Source organism: Mytilus galloprovincialis, chromosome 10 (assembly GCF_965363235.1).
Source record: "Mytilus galloprovincialis chromosome 10, xbMytGall1.hap1.1, whole genome shotgun sequence".
Lineage (NCBI taxonomy): Eukaryota > Metazoa > Mollusca > Bivalvia > Mytilida > Mytilidae > Mytilus > Mytilus galloprovincialis.
Window position 1 is genome coordinate 58,314,546 of NC_134847.1, and position 18,577 is coordinate 58,333,122.

The 18,577-nt window shown below is 31.9% G+C and overlaps 2 protein-coding genes across 2 annotated transcripts in view; both read left to right on the top strand.

Moving 5' to 3' along the window:
* Window positions 1-18,577, top strand: part of LOC143047952 (uncharacterized) — a 60,953-nt gene that overhangs the window by 7,300 nt on the left and 35,076 nt on the right. The window lies entirely within an intron of this gene.
* The window catches only part of LOC143047951 (uncharacterized), a 35,644-nt gene continuing 17,390 nt past the window's right edge, over window positions 324-18,577 (top strand). Inside the window, exons 1-15 of the mRNA XM_076221324.1 lie at window positions 324-480; window positions 1,172-1,248; window positions 2,114-2,229; window positions 2,837-2,926; window positions 6,074-6,214; window positions 6,464-6,573; window positions 7,321-7,421; window positions 8,290-8,384; window positions 8,825-8,937; window positions 9,439-9,563; window positions 10,802-10,888; window positions 11,392-11,564; window positions 12,844-12,939; window positions 15,085-15,213; window positions 16,113-16,259. Of these exons, the coding sequence (XP_076077439.1) occupies window positions 356-480; window positions 1,172-1,248; window positions 2,114-2,229; window positions 2,837-2,926; window positions 6,074-6,214; window positions 6,464-6,573; window positions 7,321-7,421; window positions 8,290-8,384; window positions 8,825-8,937; window positions 9,439-9,563; window positions 10,802-10,888; window positions 11,392-11,564; window positions 12,844-12,939; window positions 15,085-15,213; window positions 16,113-16,259 (1,725 nt within the window). The 5' untranslated portion in view covers window positions 324-355. The remainder of the gene's footprint in view (window positions 481-1,171; window positions 1,249-2,113; window positions 2,230-2,836; window positions 2,927-6,073; window positions 6,215-6,463; window positions 6,574-7,320; window positions 7,422-8,289; window positions 8,385-8,824; window positions 8,938-9,438; window positions 9,564-10,801; window positions 10,889-11,391; window positions 11,565-12,843; window positions 12,940-15,084; window positions 15,214-16,112; window positions 16,260-18,577) is intronic.

Genomic DNA, 18,577 nt, shown 5'->3' on the forward strand with positions numbered 1-18,577 from the left:
TTATGTTTTATAAATCTTAGATATAAGGTATAAACATAACTGATAAAGGCTATACCAGAAAACTTGTTCTGTGATATTTTCTCAGTAGCATACATACATGAACTGGTACACATTTTGTGTAGGGGCCAGTTGAAGCCCGCCTTTGAGTGCGGGATTTCAAGTTCAGCTGTGGAATGACCAATTGTTGGCTTTCGGATTTTCTCCGCCCTTTGTTTGTCTTGTTGTTGTCTCTTAATGATTAACACATTTCCATTTCCATTCTCAATGTTATGTAATACATTGATAAACGTATTGTCTTATCTATTACAACAACAATAGCTTATACCTGACTAGTGCAAAGTCTCCTAATCTAAACATGGATATAATCGGACAGTTGGTTTTAAATATCTATTCCATTGCATTGGTAAATTGTTTTCTTTTGGATGACTTGACAACAGTTCATATATTCGTCAGTCCTAACGGATCTGACAGCAATAGAGGGTAGGATATTTAATTTGCAGCCTAGAATGTTTTCGTAAAATTGTGAATTTTTAACGACTAGTAGGGACGATTTAAAACTGACATATAGAACTAGGGGACCAGTCCTTTAATGAAGACAAGCTTGACATTGCCTTCTAGATTTCTCTTTGTAGTTGGTTTCCTGTCTCATCCTCATTTATCTTATCGCAAAGTCGCCAACTCGTACAAGCAAATAGGGGCTATTAATAATTGTTACTTCGAATTAGTTTACTCCATATTGTGAGTTTGCTGTATTTGGCTCGGTTAAATTTTGATGAATTTTGAAGACTAAGTAAGAAATTGGATACAATAAAGATAAACACTTTCTCATATAGGATTATTTTCTGTGTTAGAAATTTTAGAGCTATGTTTTTTACGCCATCTCTTGAACAATTCTATGGCGTGTTTATTTTTTTGAAATTTTTTTTGCAAGTGATTTTGGACATGCTTTTTTGATATGGCGTTTTAGTTTATTTTCAACTTTGGAACGTTTGGACGTCCATTTTTATCTTTCGCTCCTCTTTGAAGTAAAAGTCATGTTTAATGTGTTGTCTTTTATATTCACAAACATCTTTTCCGACTTCAATGTTTATGGAAAATATTCTTTTTATAGAACCTGCTTTTTTTTTAATATATCTGTTTTCAGTTGTTTTTACACTTTTTTATATTCTAGAAGAGATATATGGAATCCTTTGCGTACGATTGAGAAAGCGCTTTTACAAATCGTTGAACCTGGGACAAAGAATAAAGGTAACTTGATAAATTAGTTTGAATCTTTTTCTCAAGTTGTGTCGGGTTCCAGCTGACATATTTATGCATATCTTGCATTCAATAGACTCACTAAAAATATACAATGTAAACTTATGTTGACAGAATGAACAGTGAACGAGACTAGCATATATTTATTTCAAGCTTTCATATTATCTGATAGTTGATCCTAAAAGTAATGATGAATATCACTGTATATGAGTAAAAGAAAGACGAAAATAGTGAAACATGTATTTGATTAAACAAATATGACTTTGTCTCTCCATCACCATTGTTTCCTATATGAATTTCCTTATACATTAATGGTTGCTGCTTACAATCAAACTCATAAACACAATATTTTCCTATTGGTCAAGTCTAATCTATCACTTCGAAAGATTTTCTATTATTTGTCTGTATGTCTTTTTATTTTTAACTATGGCGTTGTCAGTTTATTATCAAACTATGAGTTTGACTATTTCTCTGGTATCTTTTGTCCCTCTTTTACATATGCCATAATGATTACTTGTACTGTTATGAATATATGTGTGACAGATCCCCATTGGTTTTTCCTCACTGTCATGGACACAACCCTGTAATCTTTTCCACGATTATGAGAACTCAAAATATAACATTAATAATTCCCTTTATATACTTGATATGGCTCTTATTTTTATTTGTCAACATATCCAGCAAATTTCGTAAAAGTAACCTCGGATATTTTTAAGCACTGCTAAAAGATCGAATTGCTTACAATAATGTTTTTTTGAAATACATGGTCATAAGCTAGAAAAAAAGAAAAAAAACCCAGCTGATAGTATCTTTGCATCACGTTTATACAAGTAGTACATAAACATATTTATTACAGATGTTATAATTGAACTCAGATCAGGTTATTACGAGTTACAATCCACTTTGAAAATTAAACACACAGGACCAAGACGACTCACAATTAGAGCTTCTCGAGATCAAGATGTCCATATTGTAAGTAACATATATCAACCAAACACCGTAAACATTTTCTGGCTTGTTCCTCTCGACTACTTTATTCCTTAAATAGAGGAAGATAATTACAATGGGTAATAAAATCATCAGGCCAATTTAACAGACACTATCATGGCCAAAAAGCAAAGGGAAAACAGACAAAACATATTTAACAAAACACTACACAGAAAACCATAAAGGTCCGGCAGGGTATGTAGTTTCTATTCCACTAGCGACACCTAGTGATAACATTTAATTGAATTTAAAGGGCTTATTTGTGTCTGCAGTAATGTTTAAGGCCTAACGCCACCAATGGGTCTTCAATACAGCAATAAAATCCCGAATCCGGAGGCGTGCTTAAGCTGGCCCCTTAACAAACATGTGTACTACATGTAATTCAGTGATAATGGACGTCATACTAAAACATAATAAAATATTGAAGGCCACATATAGTCTTACTGCTAAAATGCATCGACATATTACATTAATTGTTATATGTCAATTTCAGAGAACGATCTTTTATTCTTATTATCATTATTGAGTTTTTATTATCATTGTTGAGTTTTTGTTAATTTATATTTCTATAATAATTACATGTACTCTTCAGACTGGAGGAAAACGGATACCGTCATCTGCGTTTAAAAGAGTTACAGAGTCCATGGCTTTACAAAGATTACCTTCTACGTCCAGGAATAAAGTAATTTACAACTTATTAATAAGATGCATTGATTGAATGTGATTTTTATGAAAGTTTTAAGATATTTATATATTTGCGTCATATATGTAATGACGAATGAATTGAATCTTAAACACGTTTAGCTCTGCCACATTTTCATGTTCGTGTAATGTGTCAGAAACCTTGTCAATAGTTGTTTATTATATCTAAATTGTTTTCCTTCATTTGAGAATTAAATGTTAGTAGCAGACACTGTTTAAATTTTTTATAATAGTTGTTATGACTAGAGCTGATTTACAGCTTGTCATACATGTAGCATATGAACTCTGTTGTTGAAGATTGTATATTGTCCTTTAGATTTCCTTTGGTGAACTGTGCCGTTTGGTTGTAATGATTTTATACACAAAATTCCCTTTTATTTCTCTTAGTTGGAGCTCTTCAAACCATGTTGTTACGATTTTATTATCATAAAGAAATATCTTTGTATCAAGTTCACGTGCAGTATAAACGCAGAATATATGGGATAGTGTAAAATGTGTTTGGTTAATAATTTTTTTTAATACTTAGTTTTGCATTTTTCATCGAAAATACAACTTTCTATAAAACAGTAATGCTGAAAACTATTCTGTATACGACCGTGAGATGCAATTTTATGTCAAAATTTCAATGTGTTATTGAATAAGTTTTATCCTAGCAGTTTTATTGACTATGAAGTTTAATTTTTCGTTTGTGCAGATTTCAAGCCTAGACAATAATAAATAATAAGTCAGTGAAAGACAGACACCCCCATTACCTGCCGAAAAATGGCTCATTTGGACTACCCGTGTCAAATAAAAATTATTAAATGTTATAAGTCTAGTTCGACAACAATTGATTAATGTTCACTGGGGTAAAGCTGATGACCGTAACTGCATTCACGGTCATCCCAAGATGTCGGATGAAAAATTAGGTCAGTTTCTGTATTGTCTGTTAAAGTGTTTCTATATCATTTTCTTTACAAATCATACATTGAAACGATGAAAATTAATAAAAGAATCACTCGGAAATCACTAATTACTTCCGAGAAATGTGCATGAAACGGGAAATTCGATTTGAAAAAATCGTGAAGATGACCGTAAATCATAATCAAAATATTTTCAAGATGACCGTAACATATAACAAGGATGACCGTGATTGGTAAAAAGATGACCGTAACTTGTAAAGGATGACCGTAATTTGTAAAGACTGACTGTAATTTATATAGGACGACTGTAACTTTTATAAGATGACCGTCAATTCTAAGAAATATCCGTATTTGTATTGAAAGCTTTTTGTTGAGTTTGTCGATCTCAATAGGGGCTCGGTTGGCGGATATAAATATGTTTCATAAATTTCTTTTTTTAAACTATAATATAATTGGCCGTATTTGGGATTTATGACAATGATAGTAAATTGCATATTTCTCGTAAACAATGAAATATTTATTGATAACGACGTTAAAATTTTAACACAAATTGACAGCGATACGACGAAAATTTGAAGAAACATGAATGTGTCCCTGGTACACGGATGCCTCATCTACACTATAATTTTCTATGTTTAGTGGACTGTGAAAGTGGGATAAAACTGTTATTTGGCATTAGAATTAAAAAGATCATACCATAGGGAAAATGTGTACTAAGTTTCAAGTTGATTTAACTAGAAGCTGGACAAACGGACAAACAAACAGACGAACGGACGAACGTACATTTGTACGCACAGACCAGAAAAACATTATGCCAATTAATGGAGCATAAAAAACATTAATAATACATATGGATATTCGGTAATCGAGCCCATGTGTATGGTTCCAGAGCAAGCAGATTAAAATCTTAATTTGTCTTGATATATGCAGGCGGAAACACTCTTGAAATAAAACAAAAGAATCGAAGCTATTTGTTAGAGAAGGCGAAAAATGTTTACTGTAATGTTTACTATAGTGACAATATTTTTAAGTTGAATCAATGCAGTCAAGATCATTAGCTGGTGCTCATTAGCTAGTAGATACATTTGTCTTTTAAAATACAACTGACATATAAGCTTAAAGGATCATAATGGTGCTATGTGGATAAATTTGTCAGTTTTCAAGAGCAAAATTGGCAGAGCGTCATCCCTACAATAGCTTTTCTACGATTGTGAGCATGAACTGGCGTAATGGGGAGATAATTTTGACGAAGTATAATCCTGACTGTATGAATAACATTTCTGTATTATACAAATTGACAACGTTCCGCCTTGTGATACGTTATACGTACAAGACTATTTTAAGGATCTACTTTGCTGGAGCTCACCTTCACTAGTTTAGTCGTATGATATTTTCAAAATATTTTCTGTGATTTTATTTGCACGACAAAATGGAAGACGATATAATATCAATGGGTGTACATGCATTGGCATTTTTAAAAATGTGTATTTATTATAATGCATTAAAAGGAATCCCAGAAATAAAAGAAATCTTTTGTCGTGCAGTTCAGGGAGGCTGTGCACCCCATTTTTTCGGCATTATACTTGTAAGGTGTCATTTTATCGCGCTTTTGTAGCATGTTTTCCCTACCTGTTTAGTTGCATGTCTTTTTGCAAATTCATTTTAAAAATTAAACCCTCTACCGTAAAAAAAGATACATATGGTAAACTTTGCATTTGAAGCACGTCTTATTTTCTTCTACCTATAGGATAATACTCTCATATTAATATGTTTATACCAACACGATTTATCAGTCGATACAAAAAGGTAGTTATATAAATACGGATATTTCTTAGAATTGAGGGTCATCCTTTAAAAGTTACGGTCATCATTTACAAATTACGGTCATCTTTAAACCAATTACGGTCAGCCTTGTTATGAATCTCTGTTTCTGTTACGGTCATCTCGATTGTGATTTACGGTCATCTTCACGATTTTTTCAAATCGAAATTCCTGTTTCATGCACATTTTTCTGTAGTAATTAGTGATTTCCGTGTGAATCTTTTATAAATTTTCATCGTTTCAATGTATGATTTGTAAAGAAAATGACATAGAAACACTTTAACAGACAATACAGAAACTGACCTAATTTTTCATCCGACATCTTGGGATGACCGTGAATGCAGTTACGGTCATCAGCTTTACCCCAGTGAATGTTTATATTTTATCAAATGATAACTATTTAGGTGCTTCAAGTACGATTGTCTGATGTCGGCGTTACAAATCTTGGTACTATAACAGATTATGGATATTACATAAAACGACTAGCAGCATTGGAAGTTTTTGAGAACAACAAACCATTAACTTTAGCTAGATATCCTAATAAAGTAAGTTTTGTAGCTATCAATACTAAATAAGTTACTAATGAATACTTATTATAAATGAAAAGTATTATACAAATTCAAATATAGATTACATTACAAGTTTGTACATAACAAACCAGACCTAAAAGTATCTAAATTGAGTCACATGCAAGCATACAATTTGTATTATTTTTTGCAATTTATTTTCTTTTCGAAAATATATACATAAATAAATTCTAAGTGATTGAAGGTATACGATTATTTTTTTTCTAGGGGTATATCAACATAAACACAACTTATAGTGACAAGAAATCCTTCACATATGATTCGGACCAACCAAAACAATGGCACCATGAAAATGACGTTTGGGCTCATGGCTTCTGGTATTTAAATGGTTTTTTTTTTAAATTAGTATATCATAGAGTTAGCTTTGGACATGTAATTATTAATAAATTTCAAAATGTAACATTCTATATCATTTGATGATGCTACCATAATTGAAAAACATTCTTATACTTTATATAATTGTAGAACCACATTCAAAATTTGTGAACAGACTCTTTATCTGTAATTGAATTTAGGGCAGTACAAAGATTACAATCAGGCATACAAATTGTGAATTTGACGGCGATTTGAGTTGCAAGATTCAGTACATAGTAAACTATATGGAATTATTAGAAATATTTGTTAGCAACATATTAAACTACAGAATATACTCTATGAGCAATGGAGTATAGCAGCATACACGATTTGACTCTGATATTATAATTTCATCATTTTCTGAGTTTACAGAGACAGACGATACAAATAAACAAAACAAAACACACAAGTCAAAGAACAACAGACATCACCATGGAAAATGACAAACAGCAGTGTAAAAACATCATACAGAAAACAAATGACTAAGCAACACTTGTCTTTATCATAAAAGGGGTACTCTTAGGTGATCTGGAAGAATCTCCTGAATGTGACCTTTTGGATTCATACGACGGATGATACATGCATACAGATGCTATTCCCGTCCACACTCCACAAATAATATATAAATATATATATATATGAAGACAATATATATTATATAACATAGCTATGAGTAAAGGATGTTTGGTCCTACTAAATATATGTTTTAGGTATTGGAGTTGGTCAGATCGAGCTTACAAAGTACAACACCTTGATCCAGAAAAGAGAAATATAACACTTTCCAAACCACCTTTATACGGAATAAAGAAAGGTAGATCCATAATTATCAACATTTTCAAAATCAGACGCAAACATAAGTATATTTTAAGACACACACACACTGGGAAACTCTCACGACTTTTTCGATGAGAAGGAAACCTTAATGGCATTTACATGTGTAGTTATTAGTTTAATCAACCTTCTCAGCAAATTTGTACTTGCCACCAACAACGTTAACATGAAGGACATAAAGTTTTTTTTTTTATATTTGCCAATGGGATATTTTATAATTTAGTTTAAAATGAGAAGCTGTGGTATGATTGCCAATGAGACAACGCTTCACAAGAAAACAAATGACACAGATGTTAACTACTAGAGGTCATCGTACAACTTCTACAATTAACAAAATCCCATACCAAATAGTCAGCTATAATAGGCCCCTTAATGAAAAATGTAAGATCATTAAAACAAGCCTCATTTATGTACAACATAATAAACAAAAAAATATGAATACTGCAACACACGACAACTACTGAATTGTACAGGCTCCTTTCCTGGGAGGCCCAGTCACATACAGAATGTAATGTCTATGCAGTGTAATGTTTAATACATGTCTTGTTTGTCATAAGTTTCAAAACATGTTTTTTTTATTTCAAACTTTTACATTTAATTATACATAAAATATGATTGTTTACTTGAAACGATTGCTTATAAAATTAGGGGATTCCGCATAGTTAGAGGAAACATTTTCGTATCTGCAATTGTATTATCCCTGACGTGTATCAATGAATTTAAATAGGATCACTCACCAAGGAGAACTTGAGGAATATGAATTGCTTACATTTCTAAAACTGCCGAGTTTAGTATCCATCCACGTGGTGTTCTCGTATATATTGCACATTTTTTTTTTAAATATTTAGGACACTATGATGCATCAGCCCTATCAAAGGGGGGAAATTCGAAACAAGGTGGCTACTTTAGATTTGTTAATGTGATGTCCGAACTTGATGAGCCTGTAAGTACCGTTTATATATTAATTAGAAGAGTAGTGCATCTTTGCCTAAAAAAAAATCATTGCACAAATAGCGACCAAAAGCAAAAGTCTATAAATGCATAACAAATATAGAATCGAGTGGAAAACAACTTGAAGAAAAAACCTTTCATATCTTCTTAGGGCAAGGGAACGAATAGAACAGTACTTATTTATTCAAATCATTTACCATATGTAATGTAAAACATTACGGTTGTTCTGAAATACTCGTGACCAGAATAACTAAACTGGAATTACACTGCTCTTTGAATATAAAGTCAGTTATTTATTTCAAGTGTTACTTCTCGTCAACCTTTTGTTTAATATTAGAGACCATGGTAGTCAATGAACAAGTAATTATGTTTATTGAAGATATCCAGCTATATTTTTAGGCGTATTATATGTATTTTATGCACTATTTGCAGGGTGAGTATTATGTAGATAGAGAGCGTGGTATTTTGTATGTATGGCCGAGCAACAGTGTGCCTTACAAAGACAGTGACAAGATTTACGTCTCTATTGTACCTACATGTATAGAGTAAGCTATTAATGTCAAATTTCAAAATGTAAAACCCCATCTCGTTATCATAACATTTTGGTCGCACCTTTCTCCAAAACTAAAAATTTATCACTCAAAAACTCCCTGATACCGTTAACTTATAGCAGGAGTATCATTATTGGAAACCAGCTCATAGTTTAACTTGTTATTTGTATTACTTTTGAATCAAACCATAGGTGTCTGTTGTATTGAAAAATATATAGTAAGCAAACATTGAATTCTACTGCATACTTTTTATGGAACTGCGGGCTTAAATTGTGCTATTAATTCAGATCTTAGATACGTTAGCGATTGTACTTAGCTATAAAAAAGATAAAACTAAGTTTGCAGTCACTATGGACAAACCACTTTTGTAGTATCAGCAATAATAAAGAAGCACACACATATGAATGCATTTTTATTTGTCGTAAAATTGTTTGCAACATTTTTATTGAAGATTCATTATTCTGTGTACTGAAAAAGCATTAGTTTAAATTACAGAATTTCAAGTTCTGCTGCGAATGTTGTCCTGGAAGGATTTTCAATAGAAGCGTGTCGACAGTTTGGTATAATTGCTTCTTCAGTCAGTAAAATAACTCTATCGAAACTACAAATTCAGAACACAGGTAAGCTATACCGGCCATTATCGCTTTAATCATTTTTTTTTCATTATTTCTATTTAGTTCATATGTAACCCACCCATTAAGATTTTGTCTCGCTTGACGGAGTCAAAAAGCGAGACATAGGTATGCTGTTTCCGGCGTCGGCGACGACGACGACGACGACGACGGCGGCGTCGACAATGTATTAGTTTGTGATTAGGTCTAGTTTATGGTGAACCACTAGTTGTAAGTCAAAGATATTTGGTATGCAATTGTATCAGTATTGGCACATCTCATTACCATGGTGATTATTTAGCTCCCCCCCCCCCTCAGTCATGGTCTATTGACTTTGCAATTTTTGCTTACTTTTCATGTATTAGTTTGTGATTAGGTCAGTTTATGGGGAACCACTAGTGGTGAGTTAATGATTATTGGTATGCAGTTGTATAAGCATTGGCATATATCATTTCCATGGAGTTTTTTTTTGCCCCGTCCCCTCAGTCATGGTCTGTTGATAATGAAACTTTTGTTTAGTTTTCATGTATTAGTTTGTGATGAGGTCGGTTTATGGGGAACCACAAGTGGTAGGTCAATGATATTTGGTATGCAGTTGTATTAGCATTGACCCATCTCATTACCATGGTGATTATTTGGCCCCGCCCCCCTCAGTCATGGTCTATTGACTTTGAAATGTTTGCTTACTTTTCATGTATTAGTTTGTGATTAGAACAGTTTATGGGGAACCACTAGTGGTAAGTCAATAATTATTGGTATGCAGTTGTAAAAGCATTGGCATATCTCATTTTCATGGAGATTATTTGACCTCGCCCCCTCAGTAATGGTTTATTGACTTTGAAACTTTGCTTTAGTTTACAAGTATTAGTTTGTGTTTAGGTTTGATTAACTCCTTCTGATAAGTCAATGGTATATTATTTTCGTTGTAACTAAGCATTGGCACATGTCATTTCCATGCTGATTGTTTAGCCATGTACCTTCAGTCATGGTTCATTGACTTTGAATATTTGCATCTTACATGTTAAAGTGTTGCTATTTAAATTTTTTCAACATTTGCATAATCAAAATTTTCAAAAAGCGAGACATATCTTTGTGATAACAGTTTATTTTTTTAAAATTAAAAGTCATCTTTAAAAAAATGAATATGTTTTATATACTTGAATGGCTGAGTGTTCGTATGAAATGTAAATTAAAAAAAAATCACAGCTCAGCTTCATTTTACATTTAACAGTATAATTTTGTTTCAGGTTCATATGGAATAAACACAAGAGGCAGCAATATTAAAATCAATCAGTGCTACATTCGAAATACTGATGGTGGAATTTCTATTTCAGGTTGGTATTTCACCTGTTTGTCGATATAAACGATTATGCTTAGGAGAGAACACTCATAATGATCAACCAATTTGTTTGTCTAATTTCTCCATTAATTGTCACAAGCATGCACAAGGCTTTAATTATACATGATTTACTTATAGTCTTTGTGATAGAAATTGTTTTTTTTTAAGATCGATAATATAAGTAGACGTGATATGCTTGCCGATGACATCCAACATTCAGCATAGTCAAAATGATTAAAGCAACTAAAGGTCATGGTACGATCTTCAAGTTAACATTAAATAGGTCATCATTATTCTCAATTAGAATGATACCCAATTAAAATACTGTAACTTCAAAATAAATTGCAATGTTTTTATAAGGGAAAATTACGAAGGAATAAAACCGCGAATACTGGTCTTATCTATCCCTCATGTCTATATGGAAAAAAAGCAACGTTGAACCAAACAAATAGCATTTGATAAAACAAAAATACCCAAGATTTTTTTACATTGGGACAGGAGGTGATCGAAAAACATTAACCCCATCAAGAAATGAAGTGTCCGATAATGTCATACTAAACTTCGGACGGGTCGGATATGTCGGGAGCGACGGAATTTCTTGTGGAGGTGTTGGAAACCATATTCACCATAACATTTTATACAGAGGTTCATATACAGGAATACATTGGCGAGTATGTCAAATATATGTTACATGCAACATACAGTAGTACAGAAAAAAGAAGAATACACATTTTGAATCCCGTTGTTTCATAAGTTTCACAATGAATGTACACATCATTTTTAATAAATAAAAGTAGATAAATGTAGTTAAGTTAACACATATCAAACAGAAATCACCCGGCATAAAACATATCAAGAGGTTATCTATGTAACATGCCAATTTTCAATTATACTGGCCCAAGTCTGAATATAAGTCTACATAGATTTTGTAATTCAAAGGGATTTAAGATATTAGCTACTCTTAAGGTGGCTCGTGGGTACAAAAATTTTAGCAAAAAATTAAACCTCTATTTTTTCATTACAAATTTTATTTATTACACTATTAGTTGTTACTTTATGATATGGTACAAAAAACAACCCAAAAAAATGATTTGGTTTGGCCCCAGATGACTTTAAAAATTGAAAAAGCTCCAAATTATCTCCCTTTGGTGCAAAAATGCCATTTTTTGGCCTTAAATTTGAAATATCTTTTTTAACTCATCGGTGACCTATATTTTTTATTATTGTTTTCAAATAAGCTGTACATAAACTAAATAATTGTAAAATTTAAGCGATTTCTTATATTAGGTTATTTTTTTATTTCGATATTTCCTCTTTTTCTCCTATAAGTTCAACAGAAAAAAAGGACATTAACAAAAATGTATGCTTCTTCCAGAGGCAGATTTTAGCTTAAATGAACGGTGACCCCATTTTTTTATTTCATTTTTCTTTTAAGTATATGATAAAGTTCATTCATGAAAAAATATAGCGAAATCCTATATTAGAAAAAAAAAATTATTTATACCCAGGAGCCCCCTTAAGTAGCTTTCTCGGTTTTAAATCTACGAGCAATGTATGTTTTTTGACATTTTTATATTTTGTCAAGGTGTCAAAGTAACTACTTTGTCAAAATTTTATGAAAATTAAATGAGCCAAATTGATTTAAGTGAAAGTGTTGGGTACCACCTTAAATGGATTCATTGATTATTACATTAGCAGCAATTACCAAAAACATTGAACTGTACACCATACTAGTCTATACTAACCGTCAACACTCGACCAAAATCGTGCAAAACAAGGACAACCACAGTATACAAAGCATGGTCCATTTAACTAATTAAGTTTAAACTAACTGTCTACTGCATTAAACAACAACTAAAAATGATAATTTTGGTCGGATATTAATACTTATTTGTCGAAATCTGTTATTTCTTATTATGTTTGTACATCTTATTGATTTATTTATTGCAGGAAAATGATCATTTATTTGAATATAATCATTTATCAAAAATGTGTCTAGAGGCAAGTGATTGTGGAGGAATGATGACTGGTCGTGACTGGGCTGCGGTAAGTTATAGTTGTTTGAATATTTGCATGACATGATTATTAATTTTTCAAACATGTTAGGCCGCTACCTAGATGGTATTACTCCATATCAAAATTAAATTTCACTGGCTTACATATCCGAGACAATTTGATAAACACTATTCTATTAACAATTATTGATTGTTTGAATTATATAATGCATTTCAACTTGTTAAGGAATGCCCGAAAACTATGCCAGGAACATAATATATCGAGAAAAGAAAACTGTTTATACTAAAATTAATTGTGACGAGAAGAGAGTTTTTAAACCATTAGATTGGGAAGAAACTGTTACATACTTTTTAGACCATTAAAACACATTAAGTTTCATTTGAAAACAACATTCCTACAAAAATAAATAAATACAATACAATAACACATTTCTTTATATACAAATTTAGAGTAATACTGCATAATGCAATCTGGATTCTCTCTCCTTTCACATAGTTGTCCAGCACTACAAGATGAAATCCATACTACTACTAGGACTACAAAACTAAGCATTTATATGTATAATATACAAGATAAATATTTAAATTACAAGGTCTAACTATCTTTTCATAATGTGACTTTGTGCAAAATCAACGTTTTAATCTTTGACTCAAAAGTGTGTTTCCTGATGAAGTATAAAAAATATACAGTTTACTTTAGTTTTTTCAGCTTTGTATATTTTGTTTTTTCATTTCAAAATGTCTGTACGTGTGTTGCTTCTAAATTTAACAGTATTGTAGATCTTTTGTCCATAAAAAGTATTTCAATTCCATTCGGTCAAGTTTTGGAGTTAGTAAACTTACATGACTTATGGTTTGCATAGTGTATGATTTCAAAGTGTTAGTTAAGAGTCAATTACCAACCCACTTTTGTATGCGTATATGAGTAAATGGAACGGTGTCACAATTTGATCACAATCTTCATACCCTTCAGGGCATGAGATCACACCGGTTTTGGCGTGGTTTGTGTTGTGTTTTGTAGGCTGTTGTTTGACTCTTGGTCGTTATTCGTTTTATGCCATGGGGTCGTCGGTTTGTCTCCGACTTATCTCCCGCATCTATTTTACACGTTTTAGTGCACTCGTTAATCATACTAAACATATTTTTGATGAGTTTTTCAAACATGTTTAACATGGTTTCTGTTTGGTTAAAATTATATGGGTGCATTCTTAGATTGCAAGACTTTATAACAACATTCTGGATTTTAAGAGAAATTAACTAATTTTGAAGCGGAATAGAAATGCAATGGCACTTTTAGTGCTTAGTGTTAAATTTAAAAATTAGTGTTTAATTTTGTAGATAATTTATAACTTTTGGAAGTACCTTACACTTACCAATACAGAAGTATCCTGACTGATTTAAAAATATCATTAATTTCTTTTTAACTGTCAATTAATCTAATATTTTGTATAAGAAAGTATAACACAATTCCATTTTCTTTTTAACTATCTGAAGGCATTTCATATTCTATTATTCGAAATACTTATGATTTTCTTAACCCAGGCACATATTACCGTAGCCGTGTTTGGTACAACTTTTTTGGAAGTTTGGTCCTCATTTGCTTTCTTAGAATTTTGATTTGAGCTTCACTGATGAGCCTTATGTAGTCGAAACGCACGTATGGTTTATCAAATTATAAGCCTGGTACAGTATAGTTATTAACAGCACTCGGTCGATGCAACTACTGGCGGAAGTTTCGTCCCCGAGAGTATCACCGTCCAAGTAGTCAGCACTTCGGTGTTGACATGAATATCAATTATATGGTCATTTTTATAAATTTAGTAAAAGTATGAATTATTCGAAATACTAATGATTTTCGTATCCCAGGCAAATATTGCCCTAGCCGTATTTAGCATTGTCCTGAATGCTCTTCAACTTTATACTTGTTTGGCTTTCTAACTATCTGAGCATTAATAATGAGTTTTATGCAGACGAAACGCGTTTTGGGTATCAAATTATAAGCCTACCTTTGATAACTAATTGTATCGGTATTCCATCATTAAGTTATGTCATGTCACATAAAATAAATGCTCTGTAAACATTGTAGACTTTGAGATAAAGGATCAATTAATCTATAAAATGTAACGAATTTTGATTTCTTACGGTCATATTTCTCAAAAAGGTTTATTAATTTTAGAGAGGAAACATTATTCGAAACAACCATTTCCATGATATAAAACGACTAGTACCAGGTGCTGACGTCAGAGGTATTATGCTAGATGACCAATTTTCAAGTGTTATTATCGAAAATAATGTTTTTCATGACGTAAGTAAAAAGTGTTTTTATGCATCTTTAAAATTATGTTGTATTTGCTTGAACAGACGATGAGAGACGATATACTTTGTCCGTTTCTGCTTTTGAATTTACTTTTCAATGCATATCTACATTGCCATGCACATTTTAATACCTATAAATTGAAAAATATTACATTTTTTCTTTTTCTCTGTACTTTGAACATCATAAGAATTATCGTCGTCGTCTTCCTCGTCGTAATATTGCGTGTGTTTTTTTTTATATATTTGTAAGATGACATAATGATTGTTTGTTGTATATGATTTACGTGAAACGGCTTTTTTCAGTGTGAATGTGGGTTGGTAATTTTGTCTGTGGAGGGGGTTGTCTTATCGTAATTTCTAAAACGATGATACAATTATGTTAAGACATTATGTGTTGCATATTCAATCGTAAATATAAAACATTATTTTAACAAACCAATAACATAACATCCAACAAGACATGACTCAGACAGATGTCATTATCAAAATATTTTCTCTTCTGTTTTTATAATAATTTTTCTAGGGGTTCAACGTGCTAAAATAAATAATTACAAAAACAAACGAAAAGCATAAACAAAGTTTTCTCACTGTGGTTACATATAGCAACATCAGATTGAGTGCCCCTATTTTCCAAAATGCAAATACATTTAGGTATGTCTTCAATGAATACTACATATAACTTTCAATTTAAGGTAAGTTAAATATGCAGATGCGAAAAAAGGAAAAAATCAAAAAATATATATAATTTTCAGCTTTCAAGATAGCTTTTGGAGGCCACTTATTGTGTTTTAGTAAGTTTGTGCTTAATCGTTCTAGCAAACATTATCTTATCCAGAAATATGCAAGTATTTATACATATTATATAACACTGTTAATACTTATTTACAGAATGATGTGCATGTCAACATTGGGGGAGGAAGGGACAATATTGTTCGACAGAATATTTTCTTCAATACATCTCAGTATTCAATGCAGATAGAAGCGCGAGGTCACAATGGAGGTGGAAACACTAATGTGTTAATAGGAAATTTAAACGTATGTATTAACATCGAATTACAGTAAAATTATAAACCACACTGTCATCATCAGTTGGTATCATTTAATAAATAGTGATTAACTGCAACATGTTACTAGATTATGATATCAGAACGATTATCGTTATTAAGGATAACCGACGCTGCAACTTTTTTAGTGATATTGTGTTCAATTGAATTTGACCCCATGATTGAAAAAACAAATGCAGTGGAATTTTATCCTATTTTTTTCCATAAAAAAAACTTAAGAAATAAAACAAACGCTTAATATGTTATATTATCAATTTGAGATTTGTATGCCTTATTCAACATTATGTTTTGAAGATTTTAAAGGTCATCTTTTTATTATTCCCAAACATTTTATAAAAGACAAACACCGACAGAGCTTGGATAATATAGAACAGTATTTGAACAATTTACCTGTACCCACAGTAAAAGCTCAGAAAAAACATCGTATGTGTGAGTGTAAAACTGCTTTGTAACGGGAAAAGGTATTGACAATTCACTTGGAAACTCACCATACACCCACACGACACTTTGGCGAGGTGAAAACCCTGACCAATCATAGGTGTAATTGTTTTTAAAAGATGAAGAACTTGAACCTTCGTCGTTGCACTGGATAACCAAATTACAAATAACAAACATTAACGGTAAACTATTGGGTTTATGGGTCTGCAAAGAGCTCCAAGAAAGCACTTTCTGAAACTGTTGACGGGAATTTTTATCAGCAATCGAAGCCGGGCTTCCAAGTTACATTGAAACTTGATACGGTGATAATCAAATGTGGATACCGGTACTAAAATATTCGAAAGGACTGTCTGAGTACTTTTAAAATTTTGTCTATTTCCACATGCAATTGCATAAAACAATTGACTTTAATACTATTTACTCTTGTATACCAATTCTAAAATAATTAAAAATGACGAGAACTAGTACAACTTTGTGAAACTTTCATGGAAAAAATTACCAATGCCCATACATATATTTTTTATATTTGCTAAGTTTGAATAGAAGTAGATACAAGAAGATGTGATATGATTGCCAATGAGGCATTACTCCATCTATGTCACGATAGTTGAAAGTAAAACCATGATAGGTTAATGTATGGCCTTCAACATATATACATGTATTTCAACAGACCATAGGCATTCCTATGTGAACTTATTTTAATTCTCCTTTTGCCAACTTTTTTATTCATATGAAACAAACTTCATACATAAGTTGTACGTTCCACTATAGAGGTGATTGCCCCTAAAAATAATCAAAAGTTTGGTGATTATGTGGAACGCATGTATCCCATTGAACTCTGCTTTATAGCATTACTTACATCTATACACTGACAATGAAGGTCTTCTTAGAAAAAAACTTTACGACAATAGGTACGATTTCATGTTCTTAATTATAAACTTTCCATTTTTACGTACATGTAGCAACATTCCAGTATCATCTATTGCATTTGAAATAAAGGATACCACAGACATATTTTAGTCTGCATCAAAGCGTGACTTACATTAAAATGTGAGGAATAATTTAGTTTTAGTTTGTTACCCCGGTTTTGTTTTTTGTCCATAGATTGACGAGTTTTGAACACCGGTATACTACTGTTGCCTTTATTTAAGCTTTCTAAATTGTAAACTTTCCATTTCTATGTAACATAATTTTAGCAGCGCCTGGATGTGGAGTAAACCTCTCCTAGTTGATAAGATTTCCCAGAGCTTTTCCTTTTATAATTTACTTGAACGAGAGTTGCTGTTTCAAGATAGCTATTGTACCAACGTTTCCAAAGATCCATACATTCGAAAGTTTAAAGTACGCCATCCTGAGTTCGCTGAATATAATTGAAAAACTGTACTACAGATTTCCACGAATATGTTATATGTTCCAATTTCCTACAATCTTATGCCCTATTCTTCGATTGTGATATCAACAGGTGAGACCGTTTATTGGATATATACTTAGAAGGGCAAACAACGGATGCAATATATAGAGAAGGAACTGCGTAACCTTCCGGTTCATACGAGTTCATTTCCTAAATCATGTCAAGACCAAATCATTGACTACATACTTGAAAATAACCCAGGGAAATAAAAGTCCACCAGCAGTGGTACCCATCCACTGCTAGAAAATGAAAATAACACTAATAATGACGTGCGTATGAAGAGTATTTTTTATTTACTTTTACTCAAATACAAACATTTGAAACCCATGGGTGTATATGACCACAACACGTGAGTAGCTATATAACCATAGGGAACTAAGAATACACAAATTCGTCTACGGTCAACTTTGCCTTAGATTTTAATTCTACAATAGTTACAG